The 16,819-nt window shown below is 39.2% G+C and overlaps 1 protein-coding gene across 2 annotated transcripts in view; it reads left to right on the forward strand.

The window, feature by feature from the left end:
• The window catches only part of HOMER1 (homer scaffold protein 1), a 97,116-nt gene extending 80,497 nt beyond the window's left edge, over nucleotides 1-16,619 (forward strand). The window contains exons 7-9 of one of the 2 annotated variants that reach the window (XM_069002362.1): nucleotides 5,460-5,570; nucleotides 7,217-7,297; nucleotides 7,823-8,029. In XM_069002362.1, the coding sequence (XP_068858463.1) occupies nucleotides 5,460-5,570; nucleotides 7,217-7,297; nucleotides 7,823-7,909 (279 nt within the window). In that variant the 3' untranslated portion in view covers nucleotides 7,910-8,029. Of the gene's footprint in view, nucleotides 1-5,459; nucleotides 5,571-7,216; nucleotides 7,298-7,822; nucleotides 8,030-12,860 lie in introns of those variants that run through there. The other variant, XM_069002361.1, reaches the window with a different exon arrangement.
• Nucleotides 16,620-16,819: the final 200 nt, after the last annotated feature.

Consider the following 16,819-nt stretch of genomic DNA (forward strand, 5'->3'; position numbering starts at 1 on the left):
ATTCACTTTCACTGAATGTGTCATTTACAAGATAATAAATTGGAAAAAAAAATCCCAACAAACCAGCAACTAAGTGACTGGCTAATAAAAAAATAAGTTTTCACAGAAGTACTCTTTCATCCCCCATCTTCTTATTTCTAGAAATTCCTAAGAAAAGTATTAAGATACGTTTATCTGCAAGCTCTAAAACACAGGCTTTGTGGAGGCATGCGACAAGATGTTTACATAGTTAAAGCTTGCAGAATGAAATACATCCTGTAATACCAAAACCCTGCAGGAGAACGAGAAAATTACTGGATTTAGATCCTCAGGATTGAAACATGATACCTGTACAGTGTTTGCCATTGCATGTGTTTCATGAACTGGCCAGGTGACTGGAAAAAGTATTTGCTAATTAGATTGTAGCGAAGGGGATGTGCTCTGAATTTAGTATTACCTTATCAATTGCAAATAATACTGCATGCTGGAAACTGAAATCATCAGTTCTGGTAAACTTGCTATATTTTCGAAGACTCCTACTGCAGTTCCATTACTTTCTTCACAAAAATCAAGCAGATGATAGGTTATTCCTCTTTCATCTGTATAGAAATGAGTAACTGTGGAAAACATTTTGGTATTTTCATGGCTTAAGGCATCACTGCCCACAGAGAAAAATGTGTCCTTTTCAGCAAAATCTTCTAACTGTTTTCTCTGTTGAAAAAAGTAATAAATTGCTGGTAGTGCACAACACTCACCCCCATGTTATGATTTTATCTATGGGTAAATCTTGGAAAACTACAATAATTAATTTCCTGTCAGAAGTGATTTATATGAATAATACCATTGTGTGCTTTTTGTTCTTTCAGTATCAGCCTTGAAAAGCAATTTTCCTTGTTTTCTGCATTTTCACATTTCTTAAAACCAAAAATCATTCCAGATATTTTTATTCTTGAAGGCTACAATGGAATATTTTTTATGATTAGCTTGTTGCATGCTGTTGTACTTCTTACTGTCTACCATTAAGAACTGAGAAGTTTTCTCTGCATAAATTATGTGAAACTTTATGCAGTTATTCACAGTTTTGCTGACCCATGAAATAGCTTTTCTCTTCTCCTCATGGAAAGGCAAGGGCTCTTTTTTCTTTGTGGGAGGTTCCTCTTCAATTATTGATGGGATAATACTGTCACAGTCATAGTTACGATCTGTTTAGGGATGTAACTTAATCGGTTAAAAATACGTAATTAATACTTAAATTCAGTCTTGCATGTGAGCACTCTGCACTGTGGCTTGGGCTAGTAAACCTTGAATATTGCATTCTACAGTAAATAAAAGGGAGAAAAATGCATTATAGAAATAACAAATTAGTAGTGTCAGGTATAGAAAACAGGCTATGGCCACACTGAATATATATTGCTAATATGGGTAAAAAATTGGATGGCCAAGCCCAGAGAGTGGTGGTGAGTGGAGTTACATCCAGCTGGTGTTTGGTCACAGGTGCTGTTCCCCAGGGCTCAGTACTGGGGCCAGTTCTGTTTGGAATCTTCACTGATGATCTCATGGAGTGCACCCTCAGTCAGTGTGCAGGTGACACCAAGCTGGGTGGGAGTGCTGCTCTGCTGGAGGGCAGGAAGGCTCTGCAGAGGGATCTGGACAGGCTGGATCATGGGCTGAGGCCGATGGTGTGAGGTTCAACAAGGCCCAGTGCCAGGTCCTGCCCTTGGGCCACAACAACCCCAGGCAGTGCCACAGGCTGGGGCAGAGTGGCTGGAAAGGGCCCACAGGAAAAGGACCTGGGGGTGCTGGTGACAGCGACTCAGCATGAGCCAGGGTGTGCCCAGGTGGCCAAGAAGGCAAATGGCATCCTGGCCTGGATCAGCAATGGTGTGGCCAGCAGGACCAGGGCAGGGATTGTCCCCCTGTACTTGGCACTGGTGAGGCCACACCTCAAATCCTGTGTTCAGTTTTGGGCCCCTTAGTTCAGAAAGGTCATTTTGATGCTGGAGTATGTCCAGAGAAGAGCAACAGAACTGGTGAAGGGTCTGGAGTATAAGTCCTCTGAGGAGCAGCTGAGGGAGCTGGGCAGTGTTTAGCCTGGAGGAGACTCAGAGGGGACATTATCACTCTCTACAACTGCCTGAAAGGTGGCTATAGGGAGTTGGGGGTCCATCTCGTCTCCTGAGTAACAAGCTACTGGACCAGAGGAAATGGCCTTGAGTTGTGCCAGTTTTAGTTTAGTTTGTAGGAAAAATTTCTTCACAGAAAGGGTTGTCAAACATTGGAACAGGCCGTCCAGGGAAGTGGTATATTCACTGTCCTTGGAGGTATTTGAGAGACATGTAGATGTGGTACTTGGAGACGTGGCTTAGTGGTGGAGTTGGCAGTGCTGGGTTAACTGTTAGACTCTGATCTTAAGGGTCTTCTCCAACCCAAATTATTCTACAATTTTGTGATGCACTCTTGTGTTCTAATTTGTCTTGCTTTGCCTTTCTGTAGAAGCTGAAATAATTTCTGTATGTAGTTTAAAAGGAATTTCACGATCTGTTGGTACTGAATTGTACAATTCATCTCAAGAAAGTGGTTTGAATCCAGCTGGTGCAAACACAGCACAGAATCATTCAGTCAGTATGGGGGCAGGTCACTACTTGAAATATTTGTGTCACTCCCACTTCTTTGCCTCTCTCTACCTGAAGTCTCCACCTGTGAAGTAGTTTTCTGTGGTCAGGATTTTCTTGAGAGTCTTTTCAGTTTTCTGAAGCTTTGGGCAGTCACTGTCTTAAGCTCACACCAAGGCTGTTATTCCTTGTTATGTGGCTTGAAGCCTCACTCCTCCCCTCTTCCCAGCAGCCCAGTGTATTAGCTCTCTGCTGCCATGAAAACCTCTGCCTGGAATCCTCCTGCATTTATAGGTTGTTGGCCCTGGACTAAAATTTTCAGAGAACTCTAGAATGGCCTCTGCTAGGAGGGTCTAGGCTCTACCAGAAGTTGCCTTCTGTCCTACTTCAGCTGATGCATTTCACACTGAAGTAAGCAGTTAAGCATAGTGCCATCCATGTGCTAGAAGAGTTTGCACACTAAATAGTCACTAAAAAGCCCTTTCAGAATATTTTCCTTACATGCAATCCTTACCTAGATGATAAATGCAAAATAAAGAAACAGAGGCTAAGAACAGTACCTTTTTTCTTTTTTAGTCTCAAATACGAAGCCACAGTTATCAATTTTTCAGATATGCAAGTTGGTGCAGTCTTAGGATAGCACAATAGTACAACTTTGTTTAGCCAGTTACTGTTCAAAGACTGTTCTTTCAGTCTGAATTCTGTACTCAAAATGAGGCGTAATCACAGGTACATTGCTCGATACTGCTGTGCAAGGGTTTGAAGGATTGATTGAGCCTTGCTTTTAAACCTGAAACACTGAGTGAGGAGGTGTGCCTGCAAATAGCTTGTGGGAGGGTCAGGCTAAAGCACTCAACTTCCTTTTTTGCCCCCTTCTGTGCATAATGCATAAACAGTTACTTGTAATGATTTTTGGACCACTGGTCATGAGAAAATTAAATGCAATTTGAAACAAGAAACAGAACAAGTAAATGCTATCCAGCTTTTGCCTAGAGCTTTATCTTTTGTTACTTCTGTTTTCAATTGCATATTCTTTATAACACATAGTTTTCCAGCCCATCTTACTCTACAGATCTTTTTGAAAGGGTCACAATATGCTTTTCTTCTTTATAAGTGCATTCAAGAAGATAAAAACATAAAGATATTTGACATCTTTTTAGATCTCTGTAGAAATGGGCATTTAAATAAGACTGATTAAAGTAACCGAGTTTTTTAATTGAGTTTGTTCTTTTTCTTCCCAACTTACTGGTTTTTTCAATCAACAGTAAACAAAACAGTTGAACATTAATTTCTTGCACAAGCAGTAAGAGATGGATGTTTGCCCAGAGAAAAGCTGGACTAGAGTAAGGCACCATAGCCCTTTTAGTGCTGGTAATTAATTGTCCTTCTGAGAACAGTTGCTTCTGTTGCCAGAATGTTTGTGGGGGAGCACGGCCTGTTCTGCTTAAGAATAATCATCTGTTTGCTTAAGCAATTTCAATAAGCGTGTTGAGTTAGTGTGGACCAGAGTGTACTTGGGAGTATTCATGTGAGCTGTGCACCTGGCAGGGCTGCTGCAGGAGGTGTTTTTAACCAACAATAATAGATGCAACCTAGAACAGTAACATTTCATCCAACAGTTCAATTCATCAGCCCCTGGGATTCCAAGCTTGCACCAATACATACATTGCCTCTGCGTGTACCAGCCAAGAGGGAACCACGTGGAGAACAGTGGGAGTCCAAGTGCTTCCTTAGTTACAGGATGAGAGACCTCTGCAGGCTTGCTTCAAGGCATGCAGTTCTATCACAGAGGTAGTTTGGGGACTGGGCTTGCGTTTGTCTCTCCAGTTGAGGCTTTGCAGTTGAGCATTTTGTGCTGGTGCTTGGTAAGGGCCAGAGGGTCTTGCTGAGTGCAACAGCTTTAAAAGAGAGATTGTCTTCTTGGAAGGTACCATTCAATATCTTAGCAGGAAAGCTTGGAAATGTTTATGTTAAACATTTAGAAGGGCTGAAGGTGAAAGGGGTGAATGAGTTTGACAGTTCCAGCAAAACTTTGGAAGGAGCTAGAGCTCTTAATCAACCCTCAATGTCAGAACTGTCACATCTTTGCTTGATAGTGAAGGGTTCTTGACTGGGCAAGACCCTAAGCAAGCAAATGTGACCTCAAAATAGGCTGTATTTTGAGCAGAAAGCCTTGACCAGATGACCACCAGTCATGGAAAATAAAACAAAAGTGCATACCACTTCCAGGTGTCTTAACTTATCCAAGGGCAGATGGAACATGCTTGCTGTCTGCTAATAAAAGGGGAACTGAGCAAATCCAAATTGTGACACTAGCTGTTGTCTTTTTGACTGAGAGATGAGCTCCATTACTAGGGAAAGTTAGAAATTGGCAGCTGTGCTTTGGTGGCTGAGTGTCTGCTATTACACTGTTGATGCAGAGTCAGAAAGTGATGCTGTGAAATGTTAATTAGCTTTCTAGGAAATGTGTGAACATTGTGGCTTAGTAAGGTGACAGAACATTAAAAAGTGTTAGGTGGAGAGGTTAGGTAGGCAGACATCTGTGTTTAGTCATCAAGCCATTACTGTTTGAAATGGTAATTCAGAACTTTCTTAAAACTTTCAATAATTAGTATAAGTCTTAATTAATGTTTTTTTCAGCCTGTAACAAATAATTTTTTTTTATTTCCAGGAATTCATAACAACCACTTACATAACAGTATATTTTGGAATGTTATGCTTTGTGAGAATACCTTCACCATTTTAATTAACATAAGTCATCCAGAAGTTAGGGTGTATTTGAAAGGCAGCTATTGTTGCAAAGAAGTAATAGTACCTTGAATATGTTGGAATTTATTCTATGTGTGTTTCTTCTACTTATTTCAACAGGTGACTGAGCTAGAGTGTGTGAGCAGTCAAGCCAATGCAGTCCACACACATAAAACAGAATTAAACCAGACAATACAGGAGTTAGAGTCTACGCTGAAGAAAAAAGAAGAGGTATCTGCTAGCATTTATTTTTGGCTTTTCTATTACATCATTTCTAAAGTCTTTCAGTATTACACTTGTTATGTCTGCTAGATACTGAATTATTTACTAGAAACGTTATAAAGTGATTTTTTTTCATGTTCTTTGAAATTGTTAGTATTTTTCATTTATATAATTACATCAGTCCAATATAGAGCTGGGTATCTAAATAACAACAAAAAAAAGTATAATATTTTTCTGTTTGCTTTTACCAAAAGCAAACTTATTTGCAAAAGTAAGTCATAAGTGGTTTCCACAGGCCAATCATCACACTGATGCAGTCCAGATTCCCTAAGAAAGGAAGCTGTTGTAACCATGCTTTCTTTTTTTTCTGGAGAATAGGGTTTGAAACAAGTAGTAGATCAATGCCTTTGTCCAGCCAGTCTATTTTTCACACTCTGTTAATAGAGCTGACCTTTATGGTCCATAAGATCAGCATTTTCCTTAAACACATGCCAAGCCCCCAGCCTGGAACTTGGTGTATTGTGCCTTGTGCCTTTGCCTGGACCAGCAGCAAGAAAATAAAAGGAATTGGAGTAACACTTGCATTGGCATAGGTCCTAGAGGAAAGCATATCTGTGCCACAGAAGGATCAAGAATCACACCTTTATGGATGGAAAAAGAAGGTGGATGCAGTTGCATAGGAAGGATTATTTGCCCCGTGTAAGATACCATGGGCACTGGTGTGTATGCTTGGAGGGACAGTGTGTCTTGCCAGGCCCTCCCTCAGTGCTGTGAGGTGCTGCCAAGGAGGATGCAGGAGAGGCACAGTCATTACAGAATATCCTCTCAAAATGGAACAAAACCTTTTCCAAACTCCCTCATACTTAATAGATTAGGCTCAGCTTAGTAATGTTTCCCCTTTTGTTGCCCATTCACTTTTGAATTATGCTGAGCTGTTGGCTGCAAAAAAAGTCTTGCCAAAGGGAATTCTGAGAGGTGAATATGCCAGTCTGGGCAAGAGTACTTAATAGTTTTAAGTTTAATACCTTTTAGTTTCATTAATTGTTTCTATTCTTGTCTCCTGAAAGTAAGCTAAGAACAGGTTTCTCTTCTGTTCATTTTTTCATCTATATTTCTTATTTTTATACCTTATTACTTTCTTATTTCTAAATTAAAGATACCATTTCTTTTAGACTCTCTTTTTATAGAAATCAATGGTCAAAACAGGCAACTTTTTGATGTTCAGCCCTGCTGCTGGTGACATAATAAGCAGTTCACATTTGAAAATTGCATTTGTTCTTCTTGAAAAAATGGAGAAGGATAGATTTTAATAGAATTTAAAGTATAAATTTGTTTTTCTAATTAAAAGGGACCTTAATTTTCTGGGCAAAAATTATTTCATATCTCCTGTGGAGGAAAAGAAAACTTGGACTTTTATAAAAGAAAATGCTTATCTGTATTGTTGTTCATTCACAATGGAATTGCTGTTTTGGGATAGCAATTCAGAAGTATTAGGAGCAGGGCTTACACTTCATGTTCTGTAATGGGCAATAGCCAACTGCCTGTTTTGGTATTGTTGCAATGACTTGCTCAGAAGAAGAAGCAGCAGCCAGATTACCAGCACCAAGGCCAAGCCAGGTAACACATTGCTAGCAAGGTTGTTTCTTCTCCCTCAGGAAATAGAAGGATTGAAGCAAGAAATCGAAAATGCCAGAGAGCTCCAGGCACAGAGGGATTCTCTGACCCAGAAGTTACAGGTGAGATATAGTGCATCCATCTTAACTTAGAAAAAAAGGAAAAATTATCATCAAGTGAGCAGTTCACATATGCAACTTGTGCTATATTCTCTGAAGGTGCCAGATGAATGTGTTAGACTGCCCTGAAGGTGCTGGGTTGGGATGACCCTTAGGAATTTGTATCAAAATTTCTACCTTCTGTAAATTGCTTTTTTTATCTGAGGAAACAGATCCACATTTCTTTTACAAGCCCAGAGAGTACTCACTGCTAGCACTGCTAGTAGAAGGCTAGCAGACTTCTTTCACTGATACATATCCTGGACAGTTCTGGTCTCATTTTCACAGACGTGTCTTCCCATAGTTTTTGCATGCCGCTGAAACTGTCTGTCTATGTATCATCAGGCTGGGAGGGGTTTGTGCTCAGCTTTTAAAAATACCCTGAGAAAGTAAGGGTTAAAGTGCTCTTGTGTGGTACAGGCTTTAAAAACACACCTTCTGCATTTTCTTGGAATTATTTAGAAGCATTGTGCTTTTACTGTTTTTTAGGAGTTGCTTCTTACTGTGTGTAATGCCAGATACTTGAGGCTGCTGGAATTGGTGTGCTCTCATTATATCCTTCCATGTGCCACCTGAGCTCTTGCCTGTCTGTGGCTGCACTGACCTAAGAAAGGAAGCACAAAGCCACATTCTGTGTCACACCTGCCTCTGCAATGAGGCTGACAAGAAGCTTAGGTGGATTAAACTCTGGGTTCGGACTTCAGAATTTTGAAAGAACTGAAAACTCAGGCATTAAATAGCTCCAACCCTAAAGTGCTGAAAGGGAACTCTCTCTGTTCTGTGGCTTAGCATGCTGAAAGCACGCCCCATCAAAACACAGCCAGAGCTTAAAAATCATTAAGCAGGTATTCTTTGAAATGCATGACATGAATTGGAGCTCCCATGAATCAAATTTTAACCTGCAGAATAAACCACTAAAGATCAAAATGAGTTTATTCATTTTTCCCCATTCTTTCATCAACTTGTTTGTACAAAGTATGTTATTACTTTGAACAGTGTTTAAAGTGTGTTTTGAATACACCTGACCTTGCCTGTTCCAAAAATTGTTGCTTACTTTAGGCTAAAAATACAAGTTTTCATCTGAAAAGGCATTTATGTGAGAGACTAAAAAGAGAGATTATAATGAGAGTTGAAAATTGTTCTAGCAGTAGCAAATGCAGTAATTTCATTGTAAGATCATATGAAAAGTAATACTGAGCCAGGAATTAGCTGTCCTTAGCAAGCAGAATTATGAGACTAGTAAGAGATGAAAGATTAGAAAATGTTAAGGTTTTATTAAAATTCTACCTTATGAAGTCGGTAGTTCCATTTTGGTATATTTATATATAAGTGATTGAGAGCAGCCCTGCCCAGAAGGACTTGGGGGTGCTGGTGGGTGAGAGGCTGGACATGACCCAGCCATGGGCACTCACAGCCCAGAGAGCCAAACGTGTCCTGGGCTGCATCCAAAGCAGCGCGGCCAGCAGGGCCAGGGAGGGGATTCTGCCCCTCTGCCCTGCTCTGCTGAGACCCCACCTGCAGTGCTGCATCCAGCTCTGGGGTCCCAGCACAGGAAGGACATGGAGATGTTGGAGCAAGTCCAGAGGAGGCCATGAAGTTGATAAGACGACTGGAGCACATCCCCAATGAGGAAAGGCTGAGAAAGTTGGAACTGTTCAGTCTGGAGAAGAGAAGGTTGCATGGAGACCTCACAACAGCCTACCAGTATCTGAAAGTGGCCTAAAGGGAAGCCAGAGAGGGACCCTTCACCAGGAGCTGCAGTGATAGGATGAGGTCTAATGGCTTCAAACTGAAAGAATGTAGGTTCAGATTAGATGCTAGGATGAAATTCTTTACTGTGAGGATGGTGAGGCACTGCTTCAGGTTACCTGAAAAAGCTGTGGATGCCCCGTCCTTGGAAATGTCCAAGGCTAGGTTGGATGGGGCTTTGAGCAACCTGATCTAGTGGAAAGGGTTCCTGCCTGTGACAGAGGGTTGAAACTAGTGTTTTAAGGTCCCTTCCAACCTAATCCATTTTAATCACCAAATGGATATATTTTGTATATATGTCCATATGTCACATTGTAAGTGATCAGTTTCTGGAAATGGCCCTATATAGTTCTATTAAAATAAATTTAAGGATCACTTAGGATCTGAGTTAAAAAGTGCCTCTATTAAGCTTAAACTTAATTACTGCCCTGATGCTACCCAGGAAAAAGGTCTTGAGTCTGTGCTTTACTGTAATTATCATGCTTTGATTATACTGGCCTTCTCTGAGCCACTTCACCCTGCATCAGTCACATCAGTCTACTATAGCTTCACACTGTCTCATATCTGTTCAGTTACCTGACTCATCATTTATTTTCACAGTGATTCTCTGCAGGACTTGTATCTGTTTCTCCCACTCTTTGTTCTTGTGCTTTATTTTTCCTTCCTGTGCTTTGCAAGTGGATTATGTAACTTTAAAATATTTTGGTAAAAACCCTCTATGAAAAATGCTATACAAAGAAATTAGTGTTTCAAGGTGTATTGCATTTCTGATACATGCATATCAAGGATTAATTAGATATCAATAATTGGCAAACTCTAGTGAAGAACAATATGTTATCACTGTGAAGGTTAAGTATCAGGGTCCTTTTTAATGATTTCATTAGTAACACAGAGAAGTCATATCAATGAGTCATGATCAGTGTGACTCTCACAGTAGGAGATATCAGGATATCTTTATTAATATGGCTGATTCCTAAATATAGCTGTTGTGTATGGTTTGAATATTTTATTCCAATCCTTGCACTGAATTCTGCAAAAGATTATTACAGTGCAAACAGCAAATATAATTAATAATAATTTATTTATTCTGTAAGAGAAAACTATATGAGAAATTATTGCATCTGTTGAAAGAAGAGCTTAAAAAACCAAAGGTAAAAAAAAGGAAGTGCAAAGTACATTCTGCAAAGGGCCTGAACCTATCAAAGAGTCAATTTATTGTTGGATGAGATCAGCTGCTAGTAAAGGGAAATGGCACAGCTAGGGAAATAGATTATATTGCATGGACCTCTCCATCTCTTCCAATCAAGAGGCAAGTTTTGAGGTTGACTGATTTGAAATAGGAAACTTCACATTAGCTAGACATGAACTTACAATGCAATAACATTGCAGAAATACTAATTTAGGGTAAATATACTGAGGGATCAAATGTAAATTTAAGAAGAAGCATTTTTTGAGAAATTAAAAGCAACAGCTCCTGGCATATTTCATTAAGAATGTCTGAGAAGAACCTGAAAGGTGTTCTTCAGTGCTAGATACAGGCCAACAGAATGCTCTCTTCAGGCCCAGATATGACAATGTAAAGCCATGTAAGTATCTGTAGATTTGTTCCAAAGTGGTCAATTTCATCACTGGCTTGCCTGCTTATGGAAATTAATTATCTCTGGGGCGAGAGTAGTGGCAAGGAATCTTCCTAGAGCACACAAATTTGGTGACTGTCTTTTTGGCAAAGCTGAGAGGACCTTGGATTTAACTTTTATGTCCTATACTGTAATCATTTGGCCCTCAGAGGGTCAGTTGCTACACGAGGTAATACTTGTAAGTACTTGGCTTGGAAGACAGGAGTAGACTCAATGAAGGAGAGCCTTTGTATGGTATGACTGGGTTATATCCAGTTGTCTTCATCATTTGTAGCAGCAGTGGAGTAGCTATTCACTACATAAGCGTGTATGTATTTTATTTATATCATTTCTACAAGTGGTCTATTCAGTTAGCTTCTTTTAGTGCTTTGGCAACTAAATTATTCAGTGCTAAACAAATTAATTCTTCTCTTGATCCTGGCAGCAAGGGGTAATTCCTGCTCTCAGGTGTGCTGCTCAAGACCAGTGCCCAAAACTCCATAGTTTTTTGCTTGCTCATTTGCAAACAAGAAGTGAGGGAGGCATTCCGTTTGGCTGGGATGTTACCCTTGGCTCCACAAGCAGCCACAACTATGAGGCAGTGAATACCCTGATGTTCTGTCTTCTCCACCTGCACCACTGCTGGGGGTCCCAGAGCTGCGCCCCGCTGCAGAGGCTGAGAGCTGAAACTGAGCACTGGCCACATCACCCCATCCCTCCTCTGGCCAGGGATGGAGCGCACAACTGATGCTGCCATCAGATCCCTCACAAGTCGATACCTTTCTCAGGCCATGGACTTTGACACAGGGCTGCCATTACATACCTGTTACTCTTGAATGACCAAATATATTTTCTCTGTAGGTCAGGTTGTTTTCTGTGGTTAGTTGAGATCTCTCCAATGTAAACAATTCTTAGCTTTGAGGGTGACAGAACAATCACACCAAAAACAGTGAGAGAGTTGGAGGGCTGAAAGGGGAGCTGCTCATGCTGGGATGATTGGCTGCTGCTAAGTCTCCCTTCCTATTTGTAAAACTAATTGTTGTAAAATCTCAGAGCAGGCCTGTTAAAGCCACTGTTAAGGAAGGAAGTGTTGAAAAACATGTTGCCGTACATAAATATGAATTCACTATGCACTTTTCCAGAGATGGCTGTACAGCATGTATGGTGTACTAAACATGCTGTCCCTGTGCTGCCTTTGAAAGTGGTTTTTGTAACTGGAATCACAAAATTTAGCATGAATTTATGAGGTGTGCAATGAATGGAACAAAGAACAATATGCTATTCCAGACCCAGGTGTCTGTCCCGTTTGTGATTTGATTGAAGAGAGGGCCCCTGGTTTGCCCAGGGCAAAGCAGTTGGCACTGTCCCCCATCCCGTACAAGCTGGAGCTGGGAGCAGTCCCAGAGGCTGATGCCAAGGGCTTCTCCTTGTGAGTGAAAACTGAGCCTGCTTAGGGTCAGATCCGCTGGGCTGTGTCCAGCATGCTGGCTGTTCATCTTCCCCCACTGCGTGGGAATGGCATGTCTGTACAGTAGTGGTGGCTCTCCCATTGTCCCTGCTCCCACAGGTGGATGCTGTGCAGCAAGGCATGATGTGCAGCTTGCACCTCCTGGTTTGCATATGTTAAAGTCACCTTGACATCCAGCTTGGTTGGTTATGTCCCTGCGTTAAGTTTTGGAGTGCAAAGCCTGTAATGTGGGACAGGAATAAGGTGGTGCTCCTCTGTCTCAAAGCAGTGCTCTGGATGGGTTTTTCCGTAAGAGCTTTTGATGGTGAACCATGTCCTTGAGCAATTCGTGTAGTCTAAATCAGGGCATACTTGAACATAAGGAAACTCTGAGATGTTTTCTTTAGGCAGTACATTTCTGAATGATAGAGGCAATAACATACCTGAATAAGTGTATCATCTGTTCGCTGACTAAAGTTTGTCCTTTTCTGAAAGTTTCCGTCCTTCAGATAATTATGGAAAAATAGGTAAAGTAGCAGTACATGTGCAATTGTAGTAAAAGTTCAGGTTCTGGTTTTGACTTAATGAAAACTGTAAAGGGTCACATATTATTTTAAAAAGCAGTTGACAAAAATAGCACTTGAGTACCAACAGGACATTAGACTGCTTTCTGTTTGCAGACAACACATTAACATGTTATGTATTTTCTCTGAAGGAAGTAGAAATTCGAAACAAAGACCTGGAAGGCCAGCTGTCTGATCTAGAGCAACGTCTGGAGAAAAGTCAGAATGAGCAAGAAGCTTTTCGCAATAACTTGAAGACACTTTTAGAAATTCTTGATGGAAAAATATTTGAACTCACAGAGTTACGAGATAACTTGGCCAAGCTAATAGAGTGCAGTTAAAGAAAATGGGATTTCAGTGCCAATCAGCTTAAAGATGCACTGTCTCTCTTCATAGGACTGTGTTGGGCTCTGCATCAAAGTTGCACAAAATTAGAAAATGCTCCTCTGAGAGGGATTGTTTTAAATTTGATTTGTAATTCAATGTAAAATTTAGAACTCAGCTTGTAGCCAGTTGAAGAAAAAAATAACAAACAAAAAAAACCACTTGAATTGCAAATTACCTCCTTTTATATTATTGGCCACAAATAACTTGAAAGATGTTAACAATAATTGAATGCAATCCTTTTCTAATTATCAGTGATGGAAGACTTAGCAGTGTCCCAGGACACACCCCATTTGTGACAGATACAATATAGGTTATTGGCTGTTTTATTTAAGATATTTAAATGCTGTGTTTTGTGCAAGAACTCAGTGATGACAGCCCTGTATTTTGTTGTTCTTAATAATTTCTCAGGATATGTTGCACTGTGGAGAAGCAGTGCCAGAACCAATTTATTCTTGCAAGGAATGAGAGAGAGTTGCATCTTTAATTGAAACAAATTTACTACAACTGCTTGTATAAACTTCTTCCTTTTTGTTTTTTGGGGTTGGTTGACTGGTTGGTTTTTTGATTTTTTAATAGCTATGCGTATATACTGGAAGATACGGTATTTCTTTATGGAGCTTACTCTGGTGTTCTACAATATTGTCCAATGTAAGGTTTAGTTTTTCAATTCCATGTAATTACAGTGAGACAGTATCTTCCACGTAACTAAATTTTGAAGCCAACCAGTGATGGAAGGTGAGTCCTACAAGAAAAAAAAAAAAAAAGCCCAACCTCCCCTGAGAATTTTAAATGTAAATTTAAAATTTTAAATTTAACCTGCACAGATAACAAGGAATGGCCAGTTGTTTGTTTTCTGGCCTTGATACTTACATTGAACGTTCAATTTGCTGTTAACCTGTTCTGCAGGAGACTTTTTCAGAATGTCACATGAAATAGAGGTTCTGTGAATAATGACTTATGGGGAGCACTGTTTTGTTATAGATTGCATTAAGGGCATAGAGCTACTGCAAGGAGTTGTTCGTACACTGAGCGTGTCTAGCCAAAAAGGCTGTTTCTTGAAGTTCTGTTGTCATAGCAAATTGAACTGAAGACGTGTTTCCTCTTTTATGGGTCTTCATATCACGTCTTTATCAAAACTACACCAGGCAATATTCTGAACTGTTAACTAAGTGTTTAAAAACAGGAAATTGAATTCAATTATCCTCAGTGAGCAGGTTTTAAAGTTGTTTTGGAGTAATTTTAGCAGACTTTTGGCAAACACACATTTCTTTATATAATAGATTTATTTTAAAAAACCAACTCTTTGAAAGGTAAGCCAATTGTCATGTGTCTTGCATCACAGTGCATTCTTGCCATAAATTGCTTGTAATGCTGAAGAGGGCTTTTTTAAAATGTGTGAATGAGTGTCAGACCTCAGAGTTGAGAGATGCACGAACCTTTGTTTGCTCCCCAAATTAATTTGAATGTTAAACAGGAAATCTAGCTGCTTATTAAATTTGTACAACACAGTTTTCTTCACTTAGAGACTGATACTCAAAACTAGAAAATATAAGTTTGTTTTCATGTATGTACTGTGTGTATATACCATATAATACACACGGGTTGTCATTTATATTGGAAAGACATGCTTTATTTCTAAAATACCTTTTTATTTTCCCTTAACTGATGATTTATCAGGTCTCCCCTGACTAGTCAGGGAAGTGGCTTAGGTTAAATGCTAAACTGTCATGTATTATATGGTATGTGATATACACAATGTTTACGCTTTCTCCATATTTTTTAGGGTATTTTCTCACATTTATTAAAGGGGTGGGGGGAGCTTGTTTCATTGTGCTACTGGTTGAAAACTTTGTGGTGAGCTACATGTTTATCATTCAGGGGATTTTAGACAGTGGTGTGTATATCTTCATCAGGTCCATGTGAGCAGATACAGCCAGTTTTTAATTTTCCTGGGGATATTTGGGCCTGATTCTCCTGTCACTTGTGCTGCTGTAAACCAGATGTGTCCTTGATGTGATGTCAGCAACATTCTGTTGGCATAACATCTGTGGAAGTGCAAGGAGAATTTGGCCTGTTAATGCTCAGTGGACATAATAAGGATGAAGAAAGAATAAAAAAACATAAAGTAAATGATGGAATAAATGTAATATTATTTTTAATGATACTATTATTGACATTTTTAAAGATATGATGTCATATGTGTGGGAAAAAATAGTGGACAGAAATATTTCCACTTAAATTTTGTGAATATGTGTGGTACATGAGCATTTCTATGTATAAGTACACACACATATGTATATACAGAACATGGAAAAAATTTAGATGTGCACATTTTTAATATTTTCCTATTGAAATTAAATTTAAAATTGGAAATTGATATTTGAGAATTTCTTTTTCTCATAGAATAGATAAGCTTCATTTCTTTTTTTTTTTTAATAATACCAATACTGAGGGCTGCACCTTTGAATTCCCAAATACTTGCCAAACATAAATATGGGATGAGGTGGACATAAGTGCACATATAAATAAAATCCTATGTCTAAGACTATTTTTAATGCTTATGTACAGTAGGCAAGTGTTTAGAAATTGTGATCTAAAGTTCTTAGGTGGCTATTTCTACTGTAGCCTCTTCACTTCTGTTTTAAGGTAAAGGTTTTCCCATTTGAAACATTACTGTCCCAGAGACAAGTACTGTACATTGTATCTATCTTTAATGAAACTATGGGAATATGTATACAAGAAAACAGTGTTCAGTACTGTAGCCTGAAAACATGACCATGAACTTGCACTGGAGGGGAGAGCAGTCACTGTGTATAATATGTTACATGGCAACTACAGTCTTGAAAAAAAAAGCCAGAAAAACAACAGAAGAATTACCATAAGCCTCACAGAAATACAGAAATAGAAAAAAAAAAAAAAAAAAGAGAGAGAAAAAATAAATCAAACCCACAGTTTTTTATTTTGAAATACACTTGCGATTCTCTGGAGAATGTACTACTCTTTTTTTTTTTTTCCCTTAAATCTTTTTTGAGTATGTGCAAGTGATAGCAGCAGCTACCTTAATCTTTCAGGTGCTACTGGATTTTGCATTAGCGTGTTATGTTGTGAAATCCTGACTTTGACATAAAAGATTTTTGTAAGTATATCCCCGTCTGGATAGATAGTTTTTGGAGTGTATTGTTCATAATCCATATGCCTCAATGATCCAGAAATTGCGTTTTTCTATGTGAACAAAGTAAAACATGTGAATTAAACTGTCCGTTATAGACTGGGAGTTCCTTTTCCTGGCCAATATATCCAGGAAAGAGGAGAACAAAATGAACTGATAATGCAGAACTGCTGTTATAAGGTCTCTAAGAAAATACATTTTCAGGTAAAATATAAATAAATAAATAAATAAAGGGCTAAACCAGTTGTTACACAAAAAAGTATCATTTAACGCTATCGGTGGCATTCCCAGGAGAATTCCTTTAAGAAAAAAACCTAGAATGAACAATGCATCAATTAAAAATTTTGGGATGTGTCTTTTCAGTTGTCAGTTGTGAAAGGTTTCTGGTTTCTGCTCATTTTTGTACCAGTTGGGGATTAACTTCAGGTTTGCCTTCAATAAGAGGCTAAACCTCATTTCATTCTATCATCTTATATATTCTGTACTGAAGTGGCTGCTGAACAGCACTCTGTGAACACTGCATTCAAAAGTCAAACTCGAAGCCATTTTTCAGAA

Source organism: Aphelocoma coerulescens (genome assembly GCF_041296385.1).
Source record: "Aphelocoma coerulescens isolate FSJ_1873_10779 chromosome Z unlocalized genomic scaffold, UR_Acoe_1.0 ChrZ, whole genome shotgun sequence".
NCBI classification, from domain to species: domain Eukaryota; kingdom Metazoa; phylum Chordata; class Aves; order Passeriformes; family Corvidae; genus Aphelocoma; species Aphelocoma coerulescens.